We start from the raw sequence: 23,310 nt of genomic DNA on the forward strand, positions 1-23,310 counted from the left end.
GTTTCAGAATTTTCTAAAACTAAGAATATTGATTCGAATTTTGGAGAAAAAAAAGCCATGTAGCTCATGTTATATTTGGGGTTTCTGGTCTAACTGACACAATTTGTCTCTCTTGCAAAATAGGCAAAGGCCGCAATTTATCCACCCACGGCAAGTGAGGTGGTTCACCGTCCACACCCTATTTTTGAGAATTCACAAAGCAAAGAACTTGCATTTCAAAGGAGCCTAGTTGTCCCATACGGCCGGCTTCATGAAGTAGGGGCCGCTTCAAATTGTGCCAAGTAATATATTCCGGACTTGGGGAGCCTCCAAGAGATGGTGTTCATAGCGCCCTCGGTGAGGTGGACGCATTGGAGATTGCTCCAAAGGTTGTAAAACTCAGTGATGTAGAGAACTGAGATGCCATCATCAAAGTTTTAGTTACGAATCCAAAAAAGTTGTTGAAGGCCTTGCAAATCAAAAAATTATTTTTTTGCATCGATATGCCAAAAAGGTAGGGGCCATGTCTTTGGGCTTCAATCTATCAAGCCAAGGAGCATGCCAAAACTTGGTGGTCTTCCCATTGCCAATGTCGATGACAATTGAAGCATAGAAAAGCTCCATATCGGGGTCATCACATGGTTTACCCAAACCAACGCATGCACGCTCCGGCTCCGGCCACTCATACCATGACCATGAAGGATGCAAGTAGATAGTTCTCGCATAATTCCGCACATACATGATACATTTAATCATCATTAATACTTCTAGTCTTGATGAAGGTACTTTGGACACGTGAAACAAGGGAGTTCATGAACGGTGTCAATCTAGTGGCCATTATTTTGGCAACAATCTTTGTCACGGCATGGATGCATGAGACCAATGGTCCTATAATGTACTTATAGCTAGGACTACTTTGATCCAAATCAGCAGTTACCATACGACAATATCATCGATCTGCATATTTTGTACTCCAACAAAACAGCACATTGCAAGGTGTGAACGACATATTATCATCTGCATACTGTGCTGAAGCTGTGGAAGCTGAACTATGCGTGTGTCGTGAGGGTCTTAAGCTCGCCCTTGCAAGGAGTGAACTACCTATTATCATCGAGTCAGACTGTGCTCAAGCTATTGCTGGTACGAAGGAGCCTTCTATGGATCGTTCGACAAAAGGGTACCAATTTCTTGCAGGTTATCCAACATGCTACTCATTGGGTTCAACTTTGGGCTTTCTTACTCCTGGAGGATCATCGGGAGAATATGGCTACTGGATGCAACCAGCTGCTAATGGCTGCCCAGGACTAAATTTTTCAGGCTGGGTGGCGACACATTAATAGAATAACGGATGGATAGTTGCTATATGAGCCCCTTTTTTCTTTGGTTGATTCATGTGTCGACTTTAGCTGATCCGTGATTGTAAACGTTGAACTTTTCTGTACTGCTACTATGAAATAAATGAATGGCCATATGCATCAATTGATGCATAGGCTGGGGCTATGCCTCCATATCCTCGAGGTGACTTGGCAGTCATACCGTTCGTACAAGACGGAGAGGGGGTTACACGGGGGATAGAAGGAAATTGCAGAGAGTGTCGAGTTGCCCACGGTCATGAATCCTATATCTCCATCTCCAAAGAGCAAGGTTGTTGGCCACCCTGCGGTGCACCATGCCCGCAGAGGAAGTCTTGGCGTTGAAGGCGAGGTCATTCCGCGCCTTCCAGATCGACCACATGACTATCGCGAGACCGGTGTGCCAGACGTGGGTCGCCGTCCCATGGGGAGGTGGCAAGTCCCAGAAGGAGAAGGATCCCGCCGGGATGGGGGTGCCCATCCGACCCCACACCTCAGAAGCAAGAGGGCAGTCGGCGAAGAAGAGGTGCCTCCCCGTCTCTGGGAGGGGGCATGCCACGCACACTTCGGAGGGCGCACAACTCTTGGAGAAGACGTTGGCTCGCGTGCTGAGCCTGAAAGATCGAGATGTCTCCTAGAGGGGGGGGGGGGGGGGGTGAATAGGCAATTACAAACTCTTGCGGATTTGTCTTGTATGAATGCGGAATTAAACTATCGTTTAGTTTACAAGCACAAACCCTAAATATGCTAAGCTCAACTAAGTGTAACAATAGCAACTAGAGCTAAGCAAGATAGGCACAAGATATATGTAGCACAAGTGATAGCAAGAAATATGTACTTCAAGCACGATGGCTATCACAAGGAAAGAGAGCTCGGGTATAGAAATAACCGAGGCACGCGGAGACGATGATGTATTCCCGTGTTCCCTTGCTTTGCAACAAGGTACGTCACGTTTGGAGGAGTGGAGGTCCCACGAAGGATTCCCCGCGCCACGAAGGCTCACCCTATTCTCCGAACCACACCCACGAAGGATAATGGCCCTTTCCTTATGGTTAGCTTTTCCTCCGCTCCGGAGATGGCAAGCTCCACAACCACTTCACAAGCTCCACGAAGGAGAAGCCCGGGCCTCTTCACAATCTTCTTGAAGAGATCACCGGAGCACCAATCACCAAGCCAACTAGGAGGTCACCCTCCAAGAGTAACAAGCTCACGGTCTCTCACTCGAAAAAATCGTGGTGGAGAGCTCAACACTATGCAATGATGCAAAGCAAGAACACCGGAGGTGTTCAAGTCCTTCACACTCAAATCCCACCAAAGCAACGAATGCTAGGATGAGATTGGAGAGGAAGAACAAGGGGGAAAGTCAACCAAAGACTCCAAGATCTAGATCCCAAGAGATTCCCTCACTTAGAGAAGAAATGGTTTGGTGGAAGTGTAGATCTAGATCTCCTCTCTCAAATCCTCAAATATGAGCAAGAATGGTTGGAGGAATCAAGGGGGAGAGCAAGTTCTTCAAATAGCAACAATGGAGGTGAGAGAATAGAAAGAACTAACTTGCTCAAGGTGGAAGAAGGGCTATTTATAGTGTCACTTGAAATATGGCCGTTGCTCACTTGACACATCAGCTTTCTCCCGAGAAACCCGGTCAACCGGACCACGACCCGGACAGCCAGGCGAGGGCAGTCCGGCGGATCAGGGACCGGACCCGCCGGTCCAAACCGGACGACAGACCGGATCATGACCGGACCCTCGAAGTGACGCGCGATACTCCTCCGGTTGCGATCGCAGAGCTCGGTTGGCGCCGGGGGCGCCCGGTAGGGAGCCCGGTCGGACCGGGCCAGGGACCGGACCCGCCGGTCCAAACCGGGCGGCAGACCGGACCTTGACCGCGGACTTCTTCGTGTCTTCCAGTACGTCGCCCGGTTGCCGTCAGCGCAGAGCCGGTTGGCGCCGGAGCGCTCGCCCAGCGCCCGGTCGACCGGACGGCAAACCGGAAGCTGCCGGCGCACGGGCCGGTCCAACCGGACCTATGACCGGCGGCCTGCTGGAGAACCCCTTTTCTTTAATAACTAATGCTCCCGAACTCCGATTGATATGAAACCAATTTTGTTGGAAAGATAACGACGAATAGAACCCCAACAAAAACTGGAAATATGGAGACTCCTCACAGAACATTTTAGAAGATTTTAGAGTGGGAGTCTCCCACCGTCAAGAAACGGTGAAGACGTCCAAACTCGAAAACGCAAAAGAAGATGCATGCGGATTCCGTTTTCGATGAACTTGGGCTTGTTGTAAAGCTAGCAACAAGCTCAAGAACCTCACACAGATAAACACCAAGAAGCAATAAGGATATGCAAAGTATGCAAAGGATTGAGCTCCCTAAGACGATGTGATCAAGTTACCCAACCGAAAGCCCCTCTTGATAGTGCGGCTATCTATCCTATAATCCGGTCTCCCAACAACCACCTTGAGACCGGTAAAAGGAAAACCTAGCAAGGCCATACCTTTGCCTTGCGCATCCCGCTTGATCTTGATGATAGCTCTTCAAGCTCTTCTCAAACCGGAATGCCCCAACTTGATCATCGTTGCTTCGTGAAGACTCACAAATGCTCCCCCATACATCATGATGGGAAAGCTCCATTGATGCACATCTTCACATGTCCATTATTACCAAATGGATGGCAAGCTTCAAGCATGTGATCCACTTGAGATGCTCATCTTGAACTTGCACGACTCAACCTTGTATCTTCTCATACTCACTTAAGATAGAGCATGGCTAATATTGAGTTCCACATAAGAACTCCATCTTCATTTCTTCTTGTTGGTCATATCACATATTTATCTTCAAACCGATGATCATGATGCCAATACACAAGATATATCTTTATCTTCATGGCATCCATACTTGAATCCAACACATGGAGTACAAGTAGTACCTATGGAATATTCCTTCATATAAACTCAATGAAAACATTAGTCCATAGGGGTTGTCATTAATTACCAAAACCACACATAGGAGCAATGTACCCTTACAGAGCCTATCGATGTCGGCGAGGTACGAGAAGATTCGCACCTTGGCGGGCAGCCTAAGCCCTTAGGACGTGCATGCGGATACATCCAAGGCATGAGTCGGGGAGAGCATGCGGTATGCCTCCCTTGTGTTGAACGGTGGGGCCGAGGGAGTGTCGATAGAGCGAAGATCCTGCCCGGCGGCAAGGACAGTGGAGCTCAAAATGCTCCGGACATCCTGGAGCTCGCGCTCGGCAGCAGCAGTGAGGCGGGGTTGGAGTGAGAAGCCCGAGGAGATGCCCAGAGCCACCGAGGCGTTCGGTCGGGTGCAACTTTTTAAAAGTGGACCGTTTGAAAGTTAGGATTAATCACTGTCTTTCTAACTTAGCAAGAGCAAAACATCGAACTGAATTTTGGGCTCGGCTCCGGCCCTGATGTTGTTATTCAGGAGTTGGATCGGGGGCTTTGTGTACGAAAATATGGTGGAGCACCCAGCGACGACCCCCCATGGAATCTGACCACCCGTTCCCTCCCGAGCCTACGGCAGCGATATGTCCTTCCGTCGTATGCATACATAGCGAGCCGTATTCGCACCCGGCGGAACAACGTATACTGCTTGTATTCCGCGCTACCCTGGCCCACATGAAGACGTCAGCATAAGGCATCGGCAGGCCCACCCATAGTTGACCTTCTCACGCGCCCCCCTCTAGATCGTCGCACCGCAATTCATTAATCTGCAGATCCCCTTCTCCTCCAAGCCTCCCCTGCTTCCCAACATCATCCCCATCACCGCGTAGCCGATCTGCCCTCCTGTGCCACTCCCGTCATGGCGAACTCGTCGTCCTCCGCTGCTCTTGTCCCTCACCAGCAACAGGAGGATATCGCGCCCCTCCCGCTGATCCGGTGCCCAAGGTGCAACCTGGGAGTTGTATGCTGGTTCATCTCCCATACATTGAAGAATCCTGGCAGGCACTTCTACAAGTGTGAATTCCACGGGGTAAGTAAAGTGCCGCACACCAATTTGATCTTTTTTGTCTATATGGACAGTTTGCGGTCTTTCCTCATCGTACCGAACCACCATTTTGACAGATCTAACTGTCCCCTTCTTTGTATCAGCCCAACGGATGCGGTTTCTGGAAATGGGAGGATGCATACATCGACTACCTCCGTGCTAGGTGGGGACACATTTTCAACCTGCCCGCCCCACTGCAGCTCCAACAGCAGCATCCAGCGATGGTTCAAGCACAGGCTGACATCAGGAACCTCATGTTCATAGGGATGGCGACACTCATCGGTGTTCTGCTCCTCCTTGGAGCCAAGATCTAGGGTGATAGGTTCGGATTAGGCCTCAATTGGCACGGCAGCCTGTAGCTGCGCTGTCATCACTACCATTAGTAACACATTAGCCATCAACAACCATTAGCACTGTAATTTACCATCCTAAGCAAAACCATGTACCCCACCTATGTAACCGAGATATTTATGTGGTTCCAATTAATGTTTTTCAGTAATGCACCATTATTATTTATCCTCATCTACCACCATTCATTGTCGTCCTCAATTCATTGCTGCCATTTAATCCGGATGCACAGCTCCATCTTCTCATTCTCCCCCAGACGCTCCAGAAAGAACAACAGCCATTTTCAAACTCCAGGTACATGAACTCCACACACCTCCAAAGCTGACTGAAGCTGCTCATTTTCCATCGACAAACCACAAGCTTGTTTCTTCTCTTTCTGTACCACCACTGCAGGACAACAACCCCACCAAGCATGTCTGCATCCAATGGAAGGACTTCAAGCCTCAACTCCAGCGCCAACATCCCTGACGACCCAGATGAAGATGAACAACACAACGGTCCAGCTCCTACCTCGCGCACATCTGTTCCAAAGGTTTACGCTGTCATTTCTCAACTATCTGAATACAAGCGATTCCTAGTGGAAGAAATTGGTTTTTCCCAGCTGCTCAAATTACCATTGCTGTCCAAACTGAATCTTAGATTTAGTAAGTGGATTATGAGCAAAATTGATGTCACCACTAGATCCATTGTCATTGACAACAAAAGGAAAATTAGATTCTGGGCAGCCGATGTATACAAAGTGCTTGGTATACCATGTGGCAGTAGAGACATCAGGGCTCCAGATGCAAAATGCAGCGACACAACCATACAGATGATTAGGGCATTGTTAGGGATGCCTGAAAAAGGCAACCACATTCTAAAATTTGCAGAAACTGTCATCAACCGGGACATTTGTGAGAACACTTCCAGCACACTAGAGAAGGATAGCTTCAAAATGGCCTTTGTTATTTTTATCATGGGACATCTGCTAGCTCCTGGAACAAAACACGAGTACACGACAATTGATTACTGGGGAGCATTAGCAAACACCCAGCAAATACAGGATTTCAACTGGTGTGAATATGTACTTCTCGAATTGTTTGCTGGGGTCCAAAAACTTAAAGCTGACATACAAGACAATTCCGCTGTTACTCACCTACAAGGATGTCACCTCTGGGCACAGGTTGGTTCTTCTATGCGACTCCTTAACACTGCAAAATGGAAAATGAAAACACCCCAACATGGTCTAATGATTTTGCACTTTCTGCAGATCTTTTACCTAGACAACATAAACCTCGGCATTTTCAACATGCGCCACGACAGCCTGCCAAGGATATCTGCATACGACGATGTCAGCCTTAGGAGGATGATAAACCAATGCGCCGGCACTGCAAAAGGCCCAGCTGACTACGGCGATGTGCAGGTCCAAAACCACTGATATACTTATTCGCAACAGTGCAACAAACCTTATACTGCCACCTATTTCATGTCAATTAACTAACATCTCCAACAATTACAGATTCGCGACGCGACACAGATATGCTACACAAGGAGTATGTGGGACACCCCACCCGACCGCATGACCCCAAGGATCACAACCGCCACACGTCAAACTATACCGGCACACACAAAGGCCAAGCAGGTCCACATTCAGGAACCGAGTGGCCGCCCACCAACTGTCGCCAACTCCCCCTTACCTGAGACGCCTCGTTTTACAAGCGCATCGGATTTTTCAAACTATATCAAAGACAACTACCCACATATGGTTCCGAATTAACATTCAATCCCCTATTCAATTAGTTGACACACCATGCCCAAGCATGTACTTACAATCTCGTTTCATGAAACATGCAGGCAGCAAGTGAGATAGGTATAATGATGAAATACCACAACGCCATCTGTCTCCAGCAGGTAAATGCTCTCAAGAACAGCATTATCTCGGACAACATCAGGTTCGTTGACAAGATTGCCTCTGATATATCTGAATCATGTGTCTGCTGCTCTATACGGTCACTCCCGTGTATAATCAAGAAGCATTCAAGAACAACTGAAGCCGCCACAACAAACACACACCGCCGCAGGCTACAAATGTGTGATTCAGACGGTATGTAACCACAAGCCTCTACCACCCAATATTGCCTGCACACCATCACCTCCATGCTTGACCGCCTATATTTTTTCCAGTGGGTAGTAGTTCATCAAACGCCAGCAAAAAAACGAGGTGCAGCTCCGACAAGTCATCGCCACACACATGCATGCCACGAGGTATGCACTTAATTTCTTTACATATATGGACTAAACAAGCACTGGCCACAAACACGGCGGACCAACTGTCACAGCTAACACTTGGGTACATTAACAGCCCCTGCTATTTCTGCTTTACAGATATCCTCGCTACTGCATCAACCTCCATGCGAACACCGGCACAGCTCAAGCCTTGCACCGCACGCTCCCCCGCGGAAATGGTGAAGACATGGGCTGATATCATTGTCGGAGGAATTATGATGTACAACGATGACACTGCTGCTCCAGACGATGCTGTCATCATGGGACAGGCCAGTTCAGATATTCCAGTGCTTACCGCACAGCATACTTACTATGCCCAGCCTCACTGGGCAACGGGTGCATCAACTGAATATCCGTCCATTGCCATACAAGACAAGCTCTTCAAGATACTTCGGTCACTGCCACCGGGCGAACAAAACAAGTAAGGGTCCACACTTCGCACAATCCAGCCACACTTGTATCCTCCGACACCAACCATCCTAATGGCAACAATTCTTTTCCAGGCCTTGCATTACACACGAAACGCCACGCTACATCTCCATGCCTACTAGCTCCGTAACAGACCAGATTGTTGGGGCTGGTATGCTTGAGCACGAGATGTGTTCAATTGTATTCCGCAGGCTCCGCCAGATAGACTTGACCGTCCTGTACAAAGGCATGACCGATGTATTCAGACACTACTTCGAACCAGACTTCTCGGTACGCATTCTCAGCTCTTGAATCTATGTTGCATGCAAATCCCTATTGTTCTGCACACCCTTTCTTACTCTAATAAGCTGCAACTTGCCTGCAGACAACAATACTTGCTGGTGACAAAGTAGTAGAGTTGAAGTCGATACAAGCGCAATTCTGTGGAAGTGAAATCAACTACAACATCGCAAACTGCAGACTGGTATGCCCCCAGCACACACCAATTCTGCAAGTCTATAAACACCAGACGAAGCTTATAAGTCGACAAATTCACCTAATCAGCTATAAGTTCAATTTATTTAATCCTTTTCAGTTCCACGTCCCTGTTATCCTGGAAGCTGGATGGTGCCTATACACATGGGATATGCTCAAGAAGGTTATCAATATATTTGACCCAACCACACATATCCCCAGCCACCCTGAGAAAAAAAGGCTCCACGATATTGTTGCGGACAAAATCCACATTGCTCTTTTCACATGCATCTACAAGTTTTTCAAAAAATGGCACGTTGAATGCAATAACTGGAAAAGGAAATTCCCACACTTCCATTCCACGCGCTTTACCATGTAAGTTTGCAAAATCAATATAGTCCAACACTGGTTTATCAGCTTTCAATAAACATTCTTCCCAAACTTTCCAGGGAGGAGTCTGGGATATGCATCACCCACATCGCCAGGCACTTCAATGGATCAAGCCTCGAGGAACCCCTATCAGATGTGAGTAACCTAGTGAACCGGAAACTAATATTTCTTCCATATCCCACGTGCATTTGACGATGATACCCACATACAACCAGGAATCTATTCCAAGGGAGAAGGGATTCCAGCTCGTACAACTTGCATCAATTCAAGAAAACGCTGGAACAATACCTCATGAGATCCAGAAGACTTTGGCAAGTTACCTTTAGAATCACCTGGGGTTAGCCACAATTTGTAACCTTCTGTACTAAAACGATAGCCGAGGGCTGACAAACCTCACTAGATTTCCAAGTAGTCAGGTCTAGTTTCTTCAACCTATGTAACTTGCTTGCACAACAAAGACAAATTATATGATTGTCAGGCTTACACCACATTCTTATTTTTTTCCCATGATTTTTTCTATCCAAGATCCAACATATATAAGAGCGCATTCTCACGTGCACCACACAAGCATGCCAAACAAGCAGGTCGCAATTGCCCCCATGTCCGACAACCTGGTAAACCGCAATAGCAACCAAACAATTTGTCAACACCACTTGTGTTCCAGTCCAACGCCGCCAAAACAGACAACCACCGCAACACCAAACAACACCAAACATCTCTTTTTCCCTTAATTTTCATCCACTCACATGTTGAAAAAATGACATACTTCTCACGCATCGGCCCATACATGCTTGCAATTTGTATACACTACCTTGATCGGCAGTACATTTTCGATATCACGACATGACATAGAGATCTTCACCATGCACGGCTGTTTCCACAATTGCACCACAAACAACATATGTCTCATAAATATTTAGGTCTTTTAACCATGCCAAACTTAAACCATATCCCATTACAATACTCTGGTCCTCTACATAAGGCAACATGGCCCATTTTTGAAATACAAATTATACCATATATTATATAACTTTGCAGCTCAGAGCCACACTGAAGCCTTTGGCTTCTTCACCGACAGAGGCGCGTCCCCAACATTGCCAGGCATGTTCAGGACCATCATCATCAGCTGGGTCCTCAAGCCAACAAGAATACCCTGTTGCAAGTGACAAGTTCATTTTCATCAGGACAGCAAACACAGGTACGAGAAATATAACCCTTTTACCTCAGCATAGTTCTCAAGGCACTTACCGAATCCGGAAGTTCCGCAAAATTCAGGCCATCAAAGGTCAGGATGTAGTGCACCACATACCACGGTGTGTCCTCCCTGGCAACCATGAAACAGAAATGTTTACACACTGATGTGCTACATTTTAGGACATCACAATTTATACACGATAATATATCTTACTCAGAGCTGGCTGCATGCATATACGCGTGGTAAACATATGTCCAGTCACTCTTATCAAGCTCCCACCCATCAAAGAAGGCATCAGCACATGCAATGAAACCATCTAGGATTTTTCCACATGTGTCCTTGTGCAAGTCCACAAGAACAGCACGGCCTTCATCAGTGTTCATCGGGTCCATGACATGTATCATCTCCAAGGACAGGTCCACACCATACACCACATAGGTACCATCTTCTTTGCGGTGTGGAAGCCAAATCTAAACAACAAACAATAACACATTACAATTTTTAATAAAAAGACAGAAAGCGGGCGTAGCACATAATGTTGGGCTGGATCATTCATATACCACATGGCACGTCTCAATATCAAACTTGACTTCTGCCCCTGTAAACATTGCTCTCAGCTCCGATGCCATTGAATAATCACCACCTTCCATAACAATATCCTACAAACCCAAAAAAACAATTTGCATTTGCAGGCATCAGTCAGACATTATCTCTACTGTGCAGCTGAAACAATATTAAAAGCTAATGTCTGACCAGCTCACCATCCATTTGGTTGGCATGCAATGACCAAACCTCGACACGTCATCATCGCTATAGTAAGAACTCATAACATAGTTAAGCAGGCGGCGGACTATTTCGAACCCCTTGCCACGCAAGGTCCCCATCTTGTGGAATTCAGTAAGAATATCAAAACCGCTCATTTTTAACAATCTGGGAACTGTGTGAACCACCCAAAGCCTGAAAACCACATAAAGTTTTTCTATCCCCTCAAATGAAACCACATACCAAAACAATTTTCACAGTAAAATGAGGGAAGGAGTGCTTACTTCTTCATGAACTCCTGCTTGCAGAATATCATGTTCATGTACCCATCATTGGCTAGACAGATGTCCGGCAATTCATAAGTTTCCCCATCACCAAATGGCCACACACCTGGCACACGGTTAACCACCTTTTTCTTGTGCACCAGAACATAGTTTGGCTCAAAGTAAGCCAGACTTGGAGGATCATCCGCAATCGCAACTTTCTGCTCAGCCCCAACCGGCACGGCACGATCAACATGAGTCAACCCAGGTGCACCAACCACCGCCTCTGACTGTACCATGCCCGCCGGGCCATCCTTTGGAACACCGACCTGATTGGTCGCAGCTTCTACTCCCACGGTTGTCGCAACATCCAAGGACACTGCAAACCGATTGAAAACCTTTTCCATTAGTGGACAACACTCGCTACAATTTCCCTCGGCATGCTTACAATATTCAGTATAAAATCCAACTTACCCTTTTTCTTCTTGGCAGTGTATACAATGTACTCTAGCCCCTCAGATACACGCAATATGCTACTCAAGCTGCGCCTCTTCTGCCGATTACCATAGCTGCAGTCCATTTTCTCTTTTCCATGCTCTACAAAAATTTTAAAACTTTCATGCATTTCAACAATAAGCAAATATCCAACAAACGGCCATCCCGTCTACAAATATTAGCATTACCTTTTTTGTCTGTCGTAAAACCATCAGTCCCAATCATTTTCATATCATCATCGTTTTGTCCTATCTCATTTGGGATTAAACCAGTACCATCATCAAAAAACAATCCGCTGCCAGAACCCCATCCAGGCTTACATACCCCACCAAGGCCACCTGCACACAAAAGGGAAATGCAAATGAACAAACTAGGCTAGAAGTGTGCACATCTAAAAAATATGAACCAAAGCTAATGCTCACGACGCACCCCTTAAGTCAGCCATACTCATTGCTGTTGATACCTGCCACCCTTTCCCTGCAGTTGTCAGCGCGGTTGTAGCCAGGAAATCAAGTGGTGATGTCTCAGTCGCTTCGGCTCTTTTAGTGCTGACCAGCAGAGGCGGGCTTGTCACCACGCAAACTGGTTGCACATGGCCATCGCAACATATATTACTCGCCCCTTCGCCAACATAAATTGCCTCAAATGTTTTTCCACTCCCAGCGGATAGTGGCACGCCAAAGTTGCTTACAGCATGGCTGCTCACATACGGCACACAACTAATTGGCACTGCATTGTAAACTACTGGTACCGTTGCCGTTCTCACCCCCATGAAGTTACCTGCATCACTTAATGAAACATCACCCGTCCTTGCACTCGCCGAAAAATGGCTAACACCAGCAGAAGAGGCAACCAAACATTGTCTGGGCGTAGATGGATGCTGCGACACATAGCTAACACCAGCTAGCATAGATGGAACAGGAGGCGTAAGGTAATCAGATAGGTGCTGCCCCCCCGATGTCATGTTCCACTCACGAAGGCGCTCAGAAAATTGTATCCCTGCATAAAACATACATTGGAATGATAAACAATTAATTGTACATACAAAACACAGGACCAATGACCACCCAGAGTTCTTGTAACACTAAATGTGAATTACCCCTTGACATGTTTGTCCCGATAAACTCGTCCACATCAATAACTCTTGCTGATGTCCCAGGGATACCTACAACAAAACATTGTAGCAAGGGCAGTGTTAAACTGAAGGAAGTCTTCGAATAACGATAGCATCGCCGAATTTATTCCACTGCAAAATACTATACTCACATGATAGTGCGCCAGTCACAGTACCAAGATGCTTCTCCAGGCTAGGCACATACTTGCCAACACCCCGCTCCACCAAATGGTTAAGCAGGTACTGTATACCTTGCAACCTCACAACCCTTTCCCTTCTCTCGAAGGCTTCAACAACTTTAATTGTTTCCTGTCCAGACAGGTGTAGGTCACGGAAAAAATTGGCTTCCCGATTACGGCTGTTCCTGTCCAACTCTGAGAAGCCTCTCCTTAGCAAATCACCAGCCTCCATGAAAGCAAGTCGCGAGATTACAAACAACACATACAAACCACCGATATTATTTTTAAAAAATGGCCAATCCTTTCATGCATGTTTTTACACATATTCAAGTCACCTGACGAACTATATTCTCATATTCAGCACATAGGTCAGGCTGCATTGTTTTAGAAACCCCGACAGTTCCCTCAAGGAGTGACCCAACGGTTGGCGCCTCGTGCCTGTGGACACCTTGCAGGCATGCCACATCTATTGTGTCTAATGGCTCCACCACCCGCCCAGCAGGTACAGATCGTCCAGCGCGGACCTCCGAAGATGGCCGCCTTATATTGCATAGTGGTGCATTCCTCAGTAGCGAAGCCCTGCTGTGGATCCCCTGGTAAATATCATGCGACACATCAGGGAACTCTGTCAAGCATGGTATACAACTAAAAAAAATAGCCTGATACCCACCCTGAACATCCCATAAACTTTCTCCGATGGGAGCAGTAGTGTGTCGTGGTGAATCAGAGCTTTTAGTGTTGCTGCCGTGTAATACCCAATCCTAGGCACCAGTGAACGATCAACCCCAATTGTTCCGGTAGCAACATTGTCAAAGTACAGGCACTGCCACAATAAAAGGTGAGCGAAATGAATGATTCTCCAAATTTTGGCTCATATATGCAATCTACAATTATGCAAAGGCAGGCCATGACTACTGAATTGTTGCCATATGTATATATATGTGTTTAGACTATTATATAATTCATAAAATGTTATGAACATGGTCGACAGACGTTTATAAAAACTGAAACAGCAATGGCAGAAGAAACAGTTCCAACAACAAATATATCTGCTGCACCTTGGGAGGCATCCTATGTCAACAACAGACACCTACTAAATGTCTAACAGGTAACCAAGCTACACAAATAAGATAATCAGCAAGGAACTGCAACAATTTATAGACTGTTTCTCCAGCACGAGCACGGCCACATTTTTTTCATACACAGGCGAATGCAAACAATATGGCAAACTCTAGCTTATGAGAACTACTGAATTTTTTGTCGCAAACAGACCAAGGAATGTAAACTCAAGCAAACCTATGAAAGATAACTAAAATGAACCACCATATGATCATCTTCCATTGTAGTGGTTAATTCAGAAAAAACCACAAGTTTTTTTCCCGGATACCTGTGCTGCAAGCAGGCAACCATACACCGTGCCACCTCTGACGTGTCTGCTAACTGAAACCTGTACCCTCCAAGCACCATCAAGCAGTTCCTCAACTCCATACCTTCCCCAGTTCAGGTTGCAAATGTCGCCAGCTGATGCTGCAAGCAGGTATGCATCCCTTGGTATATAAGCCCTCCTATCTCTTGGGCTGAAGAACACTGATATTGCAAGCATTCCAAAAGCTAGCTTCACCCTTGCAGCATCTACATCAGAAAGAGGATGGAGCCTTGGTGTGCGCAGCAACGTCATCAGCACATAAGTGCTGATCTCAGTTTGCCCTGGCAGACCAAGAGCCACACGAGCATCATAAATCTCATGAGGCGAAGGTGGCCCTGTTGTCCTTTGAATCTCAACACTCCCTCCCAACCTTGCTCCAACAATGCGACAGAAGGTCTCTTCGTTTATATCAGCATACCTTTTTTTGCCAAGAACTAGCCTGCTCTTGCTGGTATCAATGCACAACAACACAAATTGGGAAAAATCCCTGTTGAAGTGCGAGAACCTGTCCAGCAGAAGCAAACCTGCTAGACCCATAGCCCTCACCAAATCCAACTCTTGCTCACTCCAGCCCCTAACTGCATCGAACAGATCTTTAGGAGCAAATGAGCTGTTCACCGTGCTACGACCACTCCTGGGCATCTTACCGACTTCATCCCCAACAATGAACTCATCAGGATCCTCCACATCAGCACCCTCGCCGACACGGTCAACAGGTGCCAAGCCAGAGCTCGAAGCAACACTGCTTCCGACACCCAGGAAATCTCGTGTTCTCAGCTGCACGAGTAAGAAAGTGTCAAATCAGAGAAAAGGAAGAACTTTGATTGCAAACAGGCACGAAACAAAATCTACACATTAAAATGCAAAGGATTTAGCAACGCCATCTACACACCAAAACCATACACGAATACAAGCTGTTGTGCAGTCTTTAAACCAGGAACCCCATTGACCTGGGATGGCAACACAAGCGGTTGACAAAGATTTCAACAAAGACTGGACAATGCTAGCTAACAGATCTAAGTGGGGCAGCCGGAAGTTTTTCATTCCCCAAAGAACCGAACCAGTACAACCCAAGAACAGCAGACGATTCAGAAAGATTTAGAGAGACGAAAACAAAAGCATATGCAGACTGTCTCAGTAAAGAAGGCAAGCAATGGAGTTTTGGAGGTGAGCTTCTCACCATTGCTGGATGGACCAAGCGCACTCCCACTCTCGGACCAGGCTTCCTTCCTTGCTAAGACTGGAGCTAGAAGGCGATGAAATTCAGAGACGCGCTGCGACCCCTCCTGCCAGCTTTATTATCTTCTCCGCTCGCGAGCCAAGGGCTTTAACGCGCCATGAAAACGGTACACTGCAAGTGTCAAATCAAATTCAACACTATCTCTCTACTCCTCTCTCTATCTCTCTCTAAACCACTGGCTGGAAGAGCAGAAGCCTAGCGAGAGGCACCGGGCTACCTACGCGCTGCTACACTATCAAAATGGCCATAAGTACATGAGCCAACCACAGCAATGAAGAGGGTTGTACTGTTTTGGTTCAAAAAATAAGGCATCCTCCTATTTCTCAGTGAGTGAAAAAATTCCGGCTTGACGAAAAGAACGTTGACGTTTGCGAAAGTTACCTGGGGTCCTCTGGCTCCCGGAGGCCCAAATAGCCCTCTCCCGTATGCAAACGCACCGGAAAAACAATCTTGCTATATTCTGGCCGTACGGGCTTACTATTCATCATGGGCCGCCCACGTCGCGCATGCGTACTGTGCAGCAGCCTCGTCTATTCCTCTCGCCAGAACCAATGAAAACCCACCACGCATACAAGTCATTGACACATTAATCAAGTATCATGTAAGAAAAAGATACACTCTAACAACAATTTTTTTTTAATCATATCAACGATGAAATACACGAGCAGGAGAAGATTAACTGATCATTCCAGTACCAGTCAATGCAACAAGGAGAACTTACGCAAGTAACATAGTACAAAAGTAGAGAACAATTTATTTTATTCATTCCGACTTTGCTCACTGCAAGCAGGAAATTTTTTCCATGATTTTCTCCCCCATGGCGACACATAGTTGCGCTAGCACTGTTTGTTGCAGCCTAATCAGCATAAACGTGCTCTCTTGGATGTGTTGCTGTCAGCATCATCATCAGTATCTTCTAAAGCGTGCTTCCGACCTGACGCAGAGGATGCCACCTCCTCATGCATACTCGTTTTTTCATCGTGGCCAACCGTCTGCTTGCACTCTGAATCGTCAAAGCCCTCCAGCTTAGGTTCCAGCAACTGCTCCTGAAATTCAGGTTATAGGGTTAAAACTAAGATCGTGCCAATTTTCAGGGAAATAGGAGGAGAGCAACGCATACAATACCTCGGACACTGCACTGCCTGATGCACGAACAACAGTGTGGCCAACTGCCTTAGTCTTCGAGTCAGCTGAATCCTTATTGATTAAAAGAAAGTTCAGAAAAAAAAACACGGGCGCGTTATCTGAAACTTATTTCGCACACCACGATACTCTGCTTACCATTGTTTCAACACCATCGCTCTCTGTCCCTGAACCCAGCAGAATCCCTTGGATCGAGCAAGCCCGCATGTCCTGCCCCAAGGTGCACTTTACCAAACAACGACCCTTGAGCTCAATTCAGTATTGGAACAACAAAGCACATGCAGATTCAAAGAATAAACAGCCTGAACGTACCTCATCTGTAACGAACGAGCTTCTCCCCCACACATATGAGCGACCTCTAGCAGGCAGAACCAGCGAAACCCCGGCCATTCTGCACGTACAGCTGAACTTCCTAGCCTTTCACCCACGCACCCCTTCAGCGCACACACTGCTAGCTGCGAGCAAACAGAAAGAATAGCACAAGCTATATAAAGACAAATTCAGCGTCCCGCACCATTCAAATTTGAAAATATAAGACCATTCAATGTTACACCCATATCCAAGCATTTATATGTATGCTGATAAATGCAAATTTATTTTTTTGCAGGCTGCCACGCACCAGCTGCAATGCAGTGACAACACAGTACAAGTTGTTGCGGTCAAGTGACCAAGCATTTTGCATTACGCTGTAAACACAATCAAACAAGGGGAAACCAAATTTAGGCTCCTATGGTTTATTAAGAATCTATCCTGGACGGGAGAGCATCAAGCAGCTCATTCTATCCTGGCTTGCACACTAGGAATCATGCTGTACATTGGCTTCACACAACTTGTTTTCCTGTGGCCAGTCAGCCCACAGTTGCTGCATTGCGGCTCTTTCCTTTGGTTCACCGGCCTGTCCCCCCGCTGTGGGCAAGTAGTGCGCTTGTGACCTGCAGCACGACATATTCCGCAGAAACGAGTCCTCTTCGAGTTCTGCTCATACGGTGGCTTGTCTCTAGCTGTTGTAGGCAACCCCCGCTTCAGCCGCCGCTCCGGTGCCAGCAAGTCTTCTACTAGTACGGTTGCCCTCGACGTTACCTCACATCTGTCCTCATTCAAGAGCTGCCCACGGACAAAAGAACTGGAAGAGCAAGATGCACCAACGCCGGAGCCATCCGCCGACGCCTGTTTCTTCTTCCCTAAACTAGCCTGCCGTGACTCAACAGAGTTCGCCAATGACGATGCCCTAGACTTCTCAACAATGCTCTTCCCATCATTCACATCACACAGCGCGACTGCTTTCTGTTTTAGCTCACACAGCCCAGACATCACACACTCAAATGCATCAGGGTTTGTGTCACCCATGTGTACCAATTCAAGGGCAGTAATATACATGGCAGAGTGCCTGAAGGTTATCGCCTCCGGAGGGCCCATGTCTTTCTGGTAGTGCTTGATGTGATCAGGAAGAATGTCCCTTGCATCAACTGTCCATCTTTTCATAATATGCTTATCTGGTATCTTCCTCACATTTTTTGTTATAAGCACCTGGAGAAACAGAATGCAAGCCGCTCCAAAGGTTAAAACCACTGAAACGCAAGTTACGAGACATTCTCCCATGGTAATGCATCATAAAAATTAAGATACCTTCAATATGTGGCAGCAGATCATCCCCATGTGCTCGAAACGGCCACACTCGCATGTATAGTAGCTACCGTCAGCTGACACGGACACCTCATATCGATGCTTGTACCAGTCAGGCCTTGTTTCAGGGCTCATATGCACAGCAATGTACTTCTTTTGGGGCTCCACCTCCTCAACAGTGTATGAACCAGCAACATATAATGCCCTTCCAAACATTTCAAACATTGCCCGGGTGTATATTTTGCTAGCATGCCTTTCGATTGGCTCGTTATTCTTTATCACTGCGCCTGCCTGCAGTTACAACCCAATGAAAAATACTGAATTAAAAAGTTTGTTTTGCCCAACAAAGGAAAGGACACTTACAAGGCTTGTTCTTTTTTCTTGGAACCCCTCTTCTTGTTCCCTGTCATACTGCAACTTCCCGTATTGTTTGACAAATACATTCATGGGGCATGCGGGGGGTACATAATTCTTCAACATATGGTTTGCACTCTCACTTCTTTGAGTACTGGTCTGTTTCGCACAAAATTTGCCGCTGAAGTATGGTTTCGCCCACTTCTTTCTTACCTCGTACACTTGTATAAGGAAAGTGTTGCTGACCAACCCATACTTCTCAACCAATTCCTGCCAACCCTTTTCGAATTCTGCGACTGTCAGCATTTCATCAACAAGGTTATGGAATTCCTCACGGAAGCCACTTTTCTTCGTATAATGCATCCCTAGGTGCTCCTTAGCCTTGCGCAGAACATGCCACTTACACCATCGGTGTGTTGTCCCTGGGAAGACATTTCCAATTGCCACCTCCATAGCCCTCGCTTGGTCTGCATTTATAGGATCATATCATATCAGCACATACAACTAATGAAATAGGATAAGTGCACAGATGAAACACAAAGGAAACAAACCTGTCAGTATTGTAATTGGTTTCTTCCCACCCATCATCTTAACAAATTCACGGAAAACCCATTCAAAACTCTCTATCTTCTCATCACGCATCAAAACTCCTGCATATAGCACACTCTGGAAATGGTTGTTTACCCCGACAAAAATACCAAAAGGCATGTCATAGAGATTTGTCTTGTAAGTGGTGTCAAATGTCACGATGTCTCCGAAATGGTGATACTGCAGCTTGCTCCTTCCATTTGTCCACAACAAAGTTTGTATGCGGCTGTCAGCATCTACCTGAACGGTATACGTGAACTCACTGTCCTTCTCCTTTAACTCAGAAAAAATCTCCATTGTCTTCTTCACATCATCGTCGGCTTGCTCTTTGCTTATCTTGCCACACAATGTACGGAGGCACCGCTTTGTGAAAGGCACATTTTCAATTCTACCAAAAAAAGTTCCAATTATACTATACACCTTGCTGAGATTCACATTGTTCTCCCTTAGCTGTGAAACCAATTCACGGGTGTATTTGTCTATGTGCCTGTGGGACGGAAAATGTAGTTTCTGAGCACAATTTACAAGCATCCTATGGTTGTGCACCAGCCGGCATTCCGCTATGTACCAGCCCTGGTCGTCAGTCCTCAAAAGCCTAACCATCCCAGGACACTGGCAACGACAAGATGTTGTGTTAACCTCCTTCGGCTTACCCTGAACATCGGGCAAAAAAAAAGAACCAATAAATATGTATTCTCGTTGAATGAAGGAATAAGAATACAAAGGGTTATAGTTGATTCTGTACCGCGCAGACGCAAAGCAGCTCTTGCATTGATTTGGTCCCCTTAACATTTGTTCTGCTCTTCCCATACCGAATACCGAAACCGCATTCCCACGAATACAGGTTGTAGTAATCGTATGCTTCCCCAATCGAATCAAATGTGAGTCCAACACATGGATTAACTATCTCAACAGACTTCCTTTCAGCAAAACCTCTGAACGACTTCTCTAGAGCTGATACACGGTCATCCCTCGTATGCCTTTCATCACCCATTACACCATGCCTAGGCCTGCATTAAGATGGAAACTATGCTAGCTTAGTTTACACAATGAACAGACGCCGGCAGCTAAAAAGTAATCTGATATCCTACGTGCGACTGCTATATGCTGGATCAACTCTAGAGAAGTTGATCCTAGCATTGTTTTTTGCATCTTATTATGGTCTTGTCCCAAAAATCAGATGCCCTAGCGTTGTTTTTGCATCTTATTATGGTATTGTCGCAAAATTCAGATGCAACCATTTTACCTGGGGAGGTTCATGCACAAAGCCTGGTGCGCTTACACTAGAGCTAGCTACATAGAATTACCTGCGTGTCCAGCCAACAGCTGTTTGCGATGTAGCAATCGCTGCCCCCTGGCTGTCTACATCCTGGAACAACTCCAATTCAGACGAGCTCGGATGTGCATCCCTCTGGTCCTTCAACGAATCCTCCACTGTGTCACTCTCTGAAACCTCTGGAACGGTCTCCAGCGAGCTGGATCGACACATAGAGCGAATTTCAGAATTGATCCACTAGGAAAGTCAGCGAGTTGCAGATCTACCAGAAATAGCACACGCACCTGCCGAACGGGAACCCACTCTGCAGCCTGGCCTCCACATTGCACTGAGTCGCAACATCCATACGGGGCCCTTCACATGCAGATCTTGTGTGCGAACCCTACAGCACAGCTCGCGCTGCAAGGCATCCAGCCTTCTCCAAGGTTGAAGACGACACTGTAGCCCACGGGAGAATAAATACAGCCTCGTTGTTGGTCTTGGTAGGCAAGAGCCAACCATGAACAATAAGTGCTATTCCCTTAGCATTGACGGTCCACTTCAAAAGCCGCAACCGGCCGCGGTGTTCCAGCATGTGCTGCTGACGTACGCAGCTGCTACTAAATGCCATACGCGTCTTCGTATTCTTCCGTATTCAGCTATAAAACCATTTTTAGTCCAATTAATCGCTACGTTGATTCCGAATCTTGAACGCACCCGCAGCCGTCCAGATACACTCCGCGCTGGGGCCTAGGTGCCAAAAATCCGCGTCCGCTTTGTGTAGCCCTTTCTACTTAATAAAGGTCCTTTTTACCTGAAAAAAAAAACAGCACATTCCTCTATCGGAAAAATGTTCATGGTCACACGAGAGAACTCCCGAGTCCTCATGTGCCTTCGTGAGGCCGATGTACAGTTCCTGACTGCCAATTAGCGAGATAATCCTCGCCGGTAGCTAGCTAGTAGACGGCGCGTCGGCACATTGGGCACTGGGGCTTCCACAGGAGCCAGCTATCGATGCATGCCAGGTGGAACACGTGGCTGCAAGCCGGCAGCCTTCTGGTGCTCTCACCCGCGTTGAACTCCTGATAGAAAAAGAAAAAAAAAGAGCGCGTGCATCACCTCTCGCGTTAGTATCGATCGGATGGGAGATAGCAAGAGAGGCAAGTGTGCGTGCTGACATAGAGGCAGATGGGACAGGTGGTGTGCAGCCCCGCGGCGGCGGTTTCCTTGGTGAGCGTCGTCGACGGGAGGCTCTCGACGACGGCCCTCCGCGCGGCCATCACCGCGGAGCTCGGCTCGAAAAGGTCGTCGCCATCAGCTAGGCTGCTGCCGAAGTAGTGGTGCGCCGACTGGTGCGGCAGCGCGTCCATCTGGGCGTCCAGCGCGCCGCTGATGGTCGGGAACACGCAGCCACGCAGGTGGCGGCCCGCCGCGAAGGTCCGGAGCACCAGCCGCTGCGAGCAGAACTCGGTTAGTAGCCCAAGCTTCGCAAGCGACGAAATGTCGAATTTCGTTGGCAGCATGCAAAGTGTCACGTACCGTGCGTTTGATACGCGTGTCCATGGAGCAATCGTCGCAGCTGGTCCATATCCTGAGGAGGGCGTCGGCCAGGTCGACGGAGACGAGCGCGCCGGTGACCGCTCCGATCAGCGCGGCCCGGAGCAGGCCGTTCTCGTTGAAGAAGCCCGTGAGGAGGCCGACCGCGGCGCCGATCACCGTACCAGCTGCGCAGCGCACACATTGCGTATATATATATCACGGCGTAAAGTCCATATATTGAATAATTAAGTAAGATCTAAGATGTGCGTGTTGAAAATGTGTGACCGCGCGAACCTGCCCCGACAGCGGCGGCGACGAGGGAGCGCGCCACACCGCCGGCGGCTGTGGCGGCCGCCCACAGCATCTTGCTCTGCCGCGCGCGTGCAGTGCGCCGGATCGAGTTTGCAGCGGGGAGAGGGACGTAAACGTATACAGAACAAACCGGTGGACAATGGCGTACCAGAGCTCGTACGTAGTATATATATACCACTGGTGGAAAAAAGGGCTTTGGTCGCGGTTGGCAACTGCCATTAGTCGCGGTGGCGCAACCGCGACCAAAGCTGCGCGACTAAAGGCCCCCCCCTTTAGTCGCGGTTCCTTACGAACCGCGACTAAAGGCCCGTCCACGTGGGCCGCAGGCGAGCGCCAGGGCGGAGGACCTTTAGTCGCGGTTCTTCCGCCAGCCGCGACTAAAGGCCTCCGCAGGGTTTAGGGTTTTAGCCCCCCTCCCCCTAAATCTGGTTTCTTTTTAATTTGTATTATTTTATTTCTTTTGGGTTTTAATTCTGAAGGAGTTTCACATATTTAGGCCAACCGCGACTAAAGGCCTCCGCAGGGTTTAGGGTTTTAGCCCCCCTCCCCCTAAATCTGGTTTCTTTTTAATTTGTATTATTTTAT

At 47.4% G+C, this 23,310-nt stretch overlaps 5 protein-coding genes across 5 annotated transcripts; 1 reads left to right on the top strand and 4 right to left on the bottom strand.

The window, feature by feature from the left end:
• The first annotated feature begins 5,058 nt into the window (after positions 1-5,058).
• Positions 5,059-5,848, top strand: LOC127298364 (uncharacterized). Its single transcript, XM_051328243.2, has 2 exons — positions 5,059-5,337; positions 5,457-5,848. Exons 1-2 carry the CDS (start codon positions 5,167-5,169, stop codon positions 5,664-5,666), a joined length of 381 nt encoding a protein of 126 aa, XP_051184203.1. The 5' UTR covers positions 5,059-5,166; the 3' UTR covers positions 5,667-5,848.
• A 4,428-nt stretch (positions 5,849-10,276) lies between these two features.
• LOC139831821 (uncharacterized) lies at positions 10,277-15,617 on the bottom strand. The gene is made up of 16 exons (XM_071821160.1): positions 15,606-15,617; positions 14,633-15,448; positions 14,239-14,316; positions 13,916-14,068; positions 13,581-13,838; positions 13,219-13,375; positions 13,052-13,117; positions 12,733-12,951; positions 12,141-12,290; positions 11,932-12,054; positions 11,479-11,836; positions 11,194-11,389; positions 10,993-11,091; positions 10,646-10,902; positions 10,486-10,561; positions 10,277-10,390 (listed from the first exon to the last, which is right to left on the bottom strand). The coding sequence occupies exons 1-16, from the start codon at positions 15,615-15,617 to the stop codon at positions 10,277-10,279; spliced, it is 3,132 nt and encodes a 1,043-aa protein (XP_071677261.1).
• A 964-nt stretch (positions 15,618-16,581) lies between these two features.
• Positions 16,582-17,308, bottom strand: LOC127302757 (uncharacterized). The gene is made up of 3 exons (XM_051333308.2): positions 17,193-17,308; positions 17,037-17,108; positions 16,582-16,957 (listed from the first exon to the last, which is right to left on the bottom strand). Exons 1-3 carry the CDS (start codon positions 17,259-17,261, stop codon positions 16,772-16,774), a joined length of 327 nt encoding a protein of 108 aa, XP_051189268.2. The 5' UTR covers positions 17,262-17,308; the 3' UTR covers positions 16,582-16,771.
• A 309-nt stretch (positions 17,309-17,617) lies between these two features.
• Positions 17,618-21,373, bottom strand: LOC127302755 (protein FAR1-RELATED SEQUENCE 11). Its single transcript, XM_051333302.2, has 7 exons — positions 21,180-21,373; positions 20,927-21,094; positions 20,365-20,629; positions 19,583-20,273; positions 19,041-19,498; positions 18,681-18,968; positions 17,618-18,581 (listed from the first exon to the last, which is right to left on the bottom strand). Exons 1-7 carry the CDS (start codon positions 21,239-21,241, stop codon positions 17,829-17,831), a joined length of 2,685 nt encoding a protein of 894 aa, XP_051189262.1. The 5' UTR covers positions 21,242-21,373; the 3' UTR covers positions 17,618-17,828.
• Positions 21,374-21,654: 281 nt separating this feature from the next.
• On the bottom strand, positions 21,655-22,845 carry LOC139829721 (NEP1-interacting protein 2-like). Its single transcript, XM_051333303.2, has 4 exons — positions 22,708-22,845; positions 22,414-22,598; positions 22,053-22,328; positions 21,655-21,956 (listed from the first exon to the last, which is right to left on the bottom strand). The coding sequence occupies exons 1-4, from the start codon at positions 22,775-22,777 to the stop codon at positions 21,831-21,833; spliced, it is 657 nt and encodes a 218-aa protein (XP_051189263.1). The 5' UTR covers positions 22,778-22,845; the 3' UTR covers positions 21,655-21,830.
• Positions 22,846-23,310: the final 465 nt, after the last annotated feature.

The sequence above is a fragment of the Lolium perenne genome, chromosome 5, assembly GCF_019359855.2.
Source record: "Lolium perenne isolate Kyuss_39 chromosome 5, Kyuss_2.0, whole genome shotgun sequence".
Classification (NCBI taxonomy): domain Eukaryota; kingdom Viridiplantae; phylum Streptophyta; class Magnoliopsida; order Poales; family Poaceae; genus Lolium; species Lolium perenne.

Bases quoted from the DNA above. Each gene is read 5' to 3' on its own strand.
- LOC127302755 (XM_051333302.2), bottom strand. From the start codon at position 21,241: ATGGATGTTGCGACTCAGTGCAATGTGGAGGCCAGGCTGCAGAGTGGG. The intron at 20,274-20,364 runs GTACAGAATCAA...CCCGATGTTCAG, and splicing joins AGCTGCTTTGCGTCTGCGCG to GGTAAGCCGAAGGAGGTTAA. The intron at 18,969-19,040 runs GTAAGTGTCCTT...TTGTAACTGCAG, and splicing joins AAGAAAAAAGAACAAGCCTT to GCAGGCGCAGTGATAAAGAA.
- LOC127302757 (XM_051333308.2), bottom strand. From the start codon at position 17,261: ATGCGGGCTTGCTCGATCCAAGGGATTCTGCTGGGTTCAGGGACAGAG. The intron at 17,109-17,192 runs GTAAGCAGAGTA...TTAATCAATAAG, and splicing joins GCGATGGTGTTGAAACAATG to GATTCAGCTGACTCGAAGAC. The intron at 16,958-17,036 runs GTATTGTATGCG...CCTGAATTTCAG, and splicing joins CAGGCAGTGCAGTGTCCGAG to GAGCAGTTGCTGGAACCTAA.
- LOC139831821 (XM_071821160.1), bottom strand. The intron at 13,376-13,580 runs GTGACTTGAATA...CTGTCTGGACAG, and splicing joins ATGAGAATATAGTTCGTCAG to GAAACAATTAAAGTTGTTGA. The intron at 11,092-11,193 runs GTGAGCTGGTCA...TTGGGTTTGTAG, and splicing joins GCATGCCAACCAAATGGATG to GATATTGTTATGGAAGGTGG.
- LOC139829721 (XM_051333303.2), bottom strand. From the start codon at position 22,777: ATGCTGTGGGCGGCCGCCACAGCCGCCGGCGGTGTGGCGCGCTCCCTC. The intron at 22,329-22,413 runs GTACGTGACACT...TTCTGCTCGCAG, and splicing joins ACACGCGTATCAAACGCACG to CGGCTGGTGCTCCGGACCTT. The intron at 21,957-22,052 runs GTCAGCACGCAC...TTTTTCTATCAG, and splicing joins CCTGTCCCATCTGCCTCTAT to GAGTTCAACGCGGGTGAGAG.
- LOC127298364 (XM_051328243.2), top strand. From the start codon at position 5,167: ATGGCGAACTCGTCGTCCTCCGCTGCTCTTGTCCCTCACCAGCAACAG. The intron at 5,338-5,456 runs GTAAGTAAAGTG...TCTTTGTATCAG, and splicing joins ACAAGTGTGAATTCCACGGG to CCCAACGGATGCGGTTTCTG.